Here is a 7728-nt window from a genome sequence, read left to right on the forward strand (position 1 = left end):
ACTATCATGATTGTCAAACCCGTGGTCTACTATGCACGGACGATTATAGCATCTTTCTTCAAAAGATTTGCTTAGATCTAATATACTCATCTGCATTTACTCTACCGAACTTATTCCGCTGCTGTGATTGGGTACGATTCAAACTTTCGCAAGAATTTTTGAATCTTCCATTCATCCCCACCCCCCTGGACGATATACTCTCGGTCCTTACAGAATGTGTGTTGCATTAATTGCACCAATACAACCTTTGAAGTGAGGCCAGAAGTTTGTTCCTAACTTTTGGATGCATCTGTGAACGTAGAATCTATAGGTCTGATGACGTCTCCTCCTAAAGAATATATACACAGTGCAACACATGTTTGAACTTCTTATTGAACGAACAAAACATTGTTCGATTTGGATAAATGTTTGAAGGCATCCAGTCATTCACAAGAACATGCTTAAACATTCAAGTGAGCTCATCTCGCTAGTTGACTCCAAATGATACTTAGTAAAAGATTATGCAAACTCAATAATATATCGAGACATTCTAAACATTTTGTAGCAAGTTTTATGGCTGACTAATTTTTCCATACCCATTCATAACCAGTTTGCACCGCAGTCACACCGAGCTACCATCTAGAAGATCACTACAAAACCCTAGCAAAAAAAAAAACTGACAGCACATGTTCAAAGCCAGGCAAGGTTTGAGCCTTTTCTCAGGCTCGGCCTGCGCCTTTTCTCTAAAGAAAAAACTGAAGCACATGTTCAACGGAAACTTTCCAATGCATTTTGAGTAAAAGATAATGGGAAGTTAGCTTGCTAATTGCACCAGAATAATAATAGTGCAAAGTTTATGCGTCGCTACAAAAGCACGTGACTGATGCAACTTTTATCCGTGGCAAAAGCATAGATACACATAAGCCGATCTTGTGAAACGGACTACTAAGATTGTTTCGTTCATTTACACAATGTATAGTACAAGAGGCTCGAGAGTGAATCGTATATGTTGTCGTTAATCCTTCAAAAATACGGCAGGCAATCCAGTACTAGCTCGGCAGCCAGCAAGCAAAGGCCGTGCGTTGCTAAGGTCGTAGTACGTACTCATAACACGGCCGGCTATAGCCATAGCTACCAGCTCTCTGCCGGCTCCAGGTAGTGCTGTAGTGACGTCACCTTCTTCTTGCTCCTGAGCTTGCGGAAGGCGGCCATCTCAATCTGCCGGATCCTCTCCCTGCTCACCCCCAACAGCTGCCCGATGTCGTGCAGGGTCCTCGCTTTGCCGTCGTCCATCCCGAACCTGTACCTGATCACCTCCCTCTCCCGAGGGGTCAGGCTGTCCAGCGCCTTGTCCACGTCTTTCTTCATGAACAATCTGTGCAGCGTCTCCTCCGCCGTCTCCGTGCTCTTGTCCGCCGTGATCTCCTGTGGTGATGTACACCAGGTAAAGTGCAGGGATTTAGGTTCAGTAGCCACAAGTGCGATTATTGGTGGAGGTGTGTGTTGTTCAGATAGACATTGGCATTGCAGAGCGTAGTGAGCATACCTGGTATGTCACGTCCGTGCATCCGACTTTGCCAGTGAGGGATACGCTGTACCTTGGGAGGCACATTGCTGCTTCCACCCGTCTGGCTGTCATGCCGGTGTCCAACGCGATTTCTTCATTTGTCGGTAGCCTATTCAGCTGCCGCCGGAGTCGTCGCCGGCATTCTTTCACCCGGGAACTTGCTTCCGCCATGTGTGCCTATAAATCAAACAACACCCTCGGAATTATATAGGGGCTCATACCAACACTCTCGGAATCACATTGGTTTCCAAAGAAAGATCCGAATGCAACATGAGTCTGTTCTAATCATTGATTGATTCTCATAGTTATCGTTTTGTTCGCTTGGTTCCCGGTTACTAGTTGCATAATCTCTACCTAATATACATCATTAATGAACACAGATGATATCTAGTTTATAGTGGTTACGAGATTTCATGCTATTTGATCAACTAGGTTGTGTCATAACTGTGAATCACCTTATACTCTGAAATTTCTGAATCATATTGGAATGTATCATCATCACTAGTAATCCCTCCGTCCAAAAATAAGTGGCGTGGTTTTAGTTCAAATTTACCAAATGTGCTTACATCAACATCAAGAAATTAAGAGTGAAATTCTTGCAAGTGGTGAACGTACAAAGAGAAAGAGGACGTACTGGCAAGCGAATTATCTGGGTTTGTTCTAGAACCGACTTGCGTATTGCTTGTTTGATCCACCAGTGAGAATACGTAGAGAACCTAAAACCCTTTGAGGCGTCAAACTTTTCAGCGCCCCTTATAAGGCCCTGAATTCCTTCCTGTATAGAACAAGGAACGAAATGCGAGTCAAACATTTCATTTCCGGAGAATTATAATCATGAAGGGGCTTCAACGAAAGTACAGGCAAAATACCTGGATAAGATCGGAAAACTCTGTCCCAGGGCCTTCAAACTCTTTGGCAATTGAGATTACAAGTCGCACGTTAGATTTGACCATCATGTTCTTGCAGTAAATTCCATGGCTGAGACGTTTCCTCAAAGTGTTCTCATCAGTGCCAGCTGCTGCTGCCCACTGACCGAAGGTTGGTTCGCCACCGTTGTAGTGTGCAACCTCCTTTTGGACAGCCTCCAACTTGAGGAGATCCTGTCAGTTCAAGATAAACTTAGTCAGACACCAGCAACAGGACAGCATTATTTCGTAGTATGTTTGTACAGCATGGAAAAAAATCCACACATGTCCTTGGCATTGTGTTAGTATTCGCTACCTGAATGCCTTGTGATAACTCAACTTCTTGCTTCGCCGTCAGAAGCTTCCGTCCGGACATCTTGTAGAAGCAGCCCAGAGAATTCCGGCAGCCCTTGACCCTCTTCTTCCTCGAGGAGGCCGTGACGGGCCTCCGATCACTGAAAGATTTAGCCGCCTTCATCGCCGCCCTCACTCTCCGAGCTCTTCTCTCGGGCTGACGTGCCGACTTGACAGCCACGCCCCGGGCGCCCTGCTCGTCGTCGTCCGACTCGGATTCGTCGCTGAAGATGCTGACGAACCCCGCGTCGTCCAGCAAACGGGCTTCGGCATACCGAGACCCCGCCCGCACCTCGGTGCGAAGGACCTCTCTGGTCAAGTAGCTGTCCTCCACCAGGTCATGGCTGTCGCCGACGTCTGGACGGTGGTCCGTTTGCACCATCCGGGCAACTTCTCGGGCGACCTCCGCGGCTGCTCGAGCTAAAGCCACGGCCTCCGCGGCCGCGGCCGTCACCACGGCCTCTTGGTTGAGGAGCGCCTCCCCGAAGCCCCCCTGGTTCCAATATCCAATGCAAGAAAGAGACGAGGACAAACATATTACAGCACAGCCCACTCCAAACCAATCTTATAATACAGTTCAGCACGGCCGCCGGAGCATGAGCGCCGAACACGTGAGCGGACATTACCGGGAGGCTGGTGTTATCCGAAGGGGGAGGAGGCCCGACGTCGACGGCTCCGCCGTACGCCAGGCGCCTCGCTCCGGCGGCTAAGGACTCCATGCGCTCCGCCTCGACGACGGCCGCGGAGGACAGCGCGCACTGGACCCTCCCTGGGCGGCAGCTCCCGCCTGCCGCGCAGCCGCCGCCGCCGGGCTCCCTTGGCACCGCCGCGCGGGTGGAAGGGGGCCACTTGAACTGCGGCGCGAGGCACGACGACATCCCTAGCTAAGCGGCGAATGCGCCTCGTGTTCGCTGGTTGGCTAGCTCTTGCTGCCGATGGAGGTGATGCTGCCGGCTAGTGTGGTATGCATTGCGGGGCAGGGAGCGCGGTGAGGTGCGGCCGTACGGTCGGGGGAGAAGCGGGAGGGTGGGCGCTCTTGGTCGGGAGGGTGAAGGGGATAAGAGAGGGTGGGGACAGGATCGTGCGGGAGAGGCACCTCCGCGCGTACGCGCCGTGGGCCGGGAACGAGCGACGAGCCTCCGCGGCTCTGCCCGGTCCGGTCAAGGACTTCGGGATATTATTTCTGGTCCGACTACAGGTGCGGCCCGTGCAAAAAATTGATCCGGAGTAAAAATAGCGAACGTTCACTCTGCATCTCTGCCACGCCATGTTTTTTTTATCAATTCAATTTTTTTAGGGGTAAGGCCAAACTTTATTAATCGAAGTCCACAAATAGTGGGATAGAATTTGTGTCATGTGGTTAGCCAAATCAGACATGACGACCCGGAGCTAAAGAAAGCAAAAATCTAGCTAAACTATGTGCGTCAACATTGACCGCACGACCCTTAAAATTAAAGATACAATTAAACACCGCTGCTCTGGTTTTCATCTCAGTGTGGATTGCTCCAATTTTTCCTTGACTTCCTTGGTTGATCTCTCCTACCACTTGTTTTGAGTCGGATGCTATGACAAGATTGCATAGATGAATGTCTTGTGCTAACGAAAGAGCTTCTCGGCATGCCATTGCCTCCAGCACCACTGGGTCACAAACTCCTGGTACTATCAAGGAAGAGCTTCGTCGATAGTTTCCATCACTGTCTCTACACACAGTCGACGCCGATCCACCCCTGCCTGGCCTAACAGCCGCATCAACGCGAATTTTAGCATGGCCCTGGGGTGGTCGGGTGGAGCCTTCGACCGTTGAGATTCCACATGCGTAGGTACCGGACCTGCAGTAGTTTTCCTAGGCGTTTTCTTCTGCATTATTTGGACTTCCTGTACAAACCTGTCCACAAAAGCACAATGCCTCTAGTGTTTGGAATATCCCTTCATGAATAGCCTTTCGCCGCGAAGTCCAAATGGCCCAAAGTGTGACTGCCATCCTCACAAATTGTTCATGTGTTAATGTATCAAGAAGGGAGAAAAGCCACTGCTTTGCATTACGTTCTATTGTGGCGACCAGACTTTGCCCAAGTTCCACATCAACAAGTGCCCAGGAACACCTTGAGGTTGTGCATTCCAGCAATGAGTGGTGCTAGGAATCCGGTGATCCACATAACCCACAAAAGCTTGACGATGTCATGTGTCTATGCGCTCGTACATCTTCTGTTGGCAATGATTGTTTTGAGAGTCTCCACAGAAACATTCTTATTTTGCCTGGTACCTCGGTTTTCCATAATGACTTCCATGCTCCATCTTCTCTGTTCGTGCCCGAAGACCCTATCGCGCCTTCAATTCAAGTGGATTATCGTTTGGAGCTTAGGGCCAATGTTGACTCTCAAAACAACGACACTCCAATCCATCCAACGCGGGCCTATATTTGTTCACGGATGAGTCCACGTATCCATTTTTCCGCAAACCGGAAGAAAATCAGGGGAACTTCATAGGAGTTTGGACCTACGCCACATAGGTGTTGGGAATCGTTGCATGGAAAACAAAAATTTTCTATGTACACGCAATGATCTATCCATGGAGATGCATAGCAACGAGGGGGAGAGTGTGTCTATGTATCCTCGTAGATCGTAAGCGGAAGCGTTTCACAACGCGGTTGATGTAGTCGAACTTTCTTCGCGCTCCAACCGATCTAGTACCGAACGCACGGCACCTCCGCGTTCTGCACACGTTCAGCTCGGTGAGGCCGCCTTCTTGATCCAGCAAGACGACGAGGTAGTAGATGAGTTCCGGTAGCACAACGGCATGGTGACGGTGATGGTGATGTGATCTCAGCAGGGCTTCGCCTAAGCACTACGAAAATATGACCGAGGGAGTAAACGGTGGACGGGGGCGCCGCACACGGCTAAGACAATGTTGTGTGCTTGTGTGGCGCCCCTACCCATGTATATATAGGTGGGAGGGGAGGAGGCAGCCCCTAGGGCGCCCCAAGAGACTTGGCGGCAGCCCTAGGGCTGCTGCCTTGCCCTGCGCCCCCCTTTCCTTGTAAGAAGAAGGGGGAAGGAAAGAGGGGGGGGGGGGAGGGAAGGAAGGTGGAGTCCTACTCTACACTTTCCTTCCCCTCCCCTCTTTCCTTCTCCTCCTCATAGGGCCGGCCACTATAGGGGCGCACCAGCCCCTTGTGGGCTGATGTGTTCCCTCTCTTGGCCCATAAGGCCCATATCTTTGCCGGGGTGCCCGAAACTCCTTTCCGATGACCCGATAAGTACCTGGTACCCTCCGAAACACTTCCGGTGTCCGAATACCATCGTCCTATATATCAATATTTACCTCTCGGCCATTTCGATACTCCTCGTCATGTCCGTGATCTCATTCGGGACTCCAAACAACATTCGGTCACCAAATCACATTACTCATATAATACTATATCGTCAACGAACGTTAAGTGTGCGGACCCTACGGGTTCGAGAACTATGTAGACATGAGACACCTCTCCGCTCAATAACCAATAGCGGAACCTGGATGCCCATATTGGCTTCTACATATTCTACGAAGATCTTTATCGGTCAAACCGTTATGACAACATACGTAATTCCCTTTGTCCATCGGTATGTTACTTGCCCGAGATTCGATCGTCCGTATCTTTATACCTAGTTCAATCTCGTTACCGGCAAGTCTCTTTACTCGTTCCGTAATACATCACCTCGTGACTAACTCCTTAGTCGTTTGCTTGCAATCTTATGATGTGTATTACCGAGAGGGCCAGAGATACCTCTTCGATACTCGGAGTGACAAATCCTAATCTCGATCTATGCCAACTCAACAAACACCTTCGGAGATACCTGTAGAGCATCTTTATAATCACCCAGTTACGTTGTGACGTTTGATAGCACACAAGGCATTCCTCCGGTATCCGGGAGTTGCATAATCTCATAGTCAAAGGAATATGTATTTGACATGAAGAAAGCAATAGCAATAAAACTGAACGATTATTATGCTAAGCTAACGGATGGGTCTTGTCCGTCACATCATTCTCCTAATGATTTGAACCCGTTATCAAATGACAACTAATGTCAATGGTTAGGAAACCTTAACCATCTTTGATCAACGAGCTAGGCTAGTAGAGGCTCAGTAGGGACACGGTGTTTGTTTATGTATTCACACATGCATTAAGGTTTTCGATCAATACAATTCTAGCATGAATAATAAACCTTTATCATGAATAAGGAAACATAAAATAACAACTTTATTATTGCCTCTAGGGCATATTTCCTTCAGTCTCCCACTTGCACTAGAGTCAATAATCTAGTTCACATCGCCATGTGATTAACACCAATAGTTCACATCGCCATGTGATTAACACCAATAGTTCACATCGCCATATGATTAACACCCATAGTTCACATCGCCATGTGACCAATACCCAAAGGGTTTTACTCAATAATCTAGTTCACATTGCCATGTGATTAATACCCAAAGAGTACTAAGGTGTGATCATGTTTTGTTTGTGTGAGAGGTTTAGTCAACGGTTCTGCCATATTCAGATCTGTATGTATTTTGCAAATTTCTATGTCTACAATGCTCTGACGGAGCTACTCTAGCTAATTGCTCCCACTTTCAATATGTATCCAGATTGAGACTCAGAGTCATCCGGATCAGTGTCAAAGTTTGCATCGATATAACCCTTTACGACAAACTCTTTTTCACCTCCATAACCGAGAAACATTTCCTTAGTCCTCTTAAGGTACCTAAGGATAACTAGTAGAATGTCCGTGCGTTGCCACGGGCTTTGAAATATTTTTCCGGAGTTATATATAAACTTAATGCATGTTAAAATTCACATGCATAGAACAGATAGACAGTAATAATATGGTAATAACTGAAATCCACTCCACTTGCAGTGTAAGATGAGAAAAAGGTAATTTGAGGATG

At 48.2% G+C, this 7728-nt stretch overlaps 1 protein-coding gene across 1 annotated transcript; it reads right to left on the reverse strand.

Annotated features, from left to right (window-relative positions):
* Nucleotides 1-869: 869 nt before the first annotated feature.
* Nucleotides 870-3959, reverse strand: LOC109743759 (RNA polymerase sigma factor sigB). Its single transcript, XM_020302848.4, has 6 exons — nt 3432-3959; nt 2768-3298; nt 2416-2646; nt 2181-2321; nt 1526-1723; nt 870-1404 (listed from the first exon to the last, which is right to left on the reverse strand). Exons 1-6 carry the CDS (start codon nt 3681-3683, stop codon nt 1111-1113), a joined length of 1647 nt encoding a protein of 548 aa, XP_020158437.1. The 5' UTR covers nt 3684-3959; the 3' UTR covers nt 870-1110.
* Between the last annotated feature and the right edge of the window lie 3769 nt (nt 3960-7728).

This window comes from Aegilops tauschii, chromosome 4 (genome assembly GCF_002575655.3).
Source record: "Aegilops tauschii subsp. strangulata cultivar AL8/78 chromosome 4, Aet v6.0, whole genome shotgun sequence".
Taxonomy (NCBI): domain Eukaryota; kingdom Viridiplantae; phylum Streptophyta; class Magnoliopsida; order Poales; family Poaceae; genus Aegilops; species Aegilops tauschii.

What these genes read in the sequence shown, in the direction of transcription:
- LOC109743759 (XM_020302848.4), bottom strand. Translation starts at nt 3,683, where the DNA reads ATGTCGTCGTGCCTCGCGCCGCAGTTCAAGTGGCCCCCTTCCACCCGC. An exon ending in AGTTATCACAAGGCATTCAG is followed by an intron (nt 2,647 to 2,767) that starts GTAGCGAATACT and finishes TTGAACTGACAG; the next exon opens with GATCTCCTCAAGTTGGAGGC. An exon ending in AGTTTTCCGATCTTATCCAG is followed by an intron (nt 2,322 to 2,415) that starts GTATTTTGCCTG and finishes TGTTCTATACAG; the next exon opens with GAAGGAATTCAGGGCCTTAT.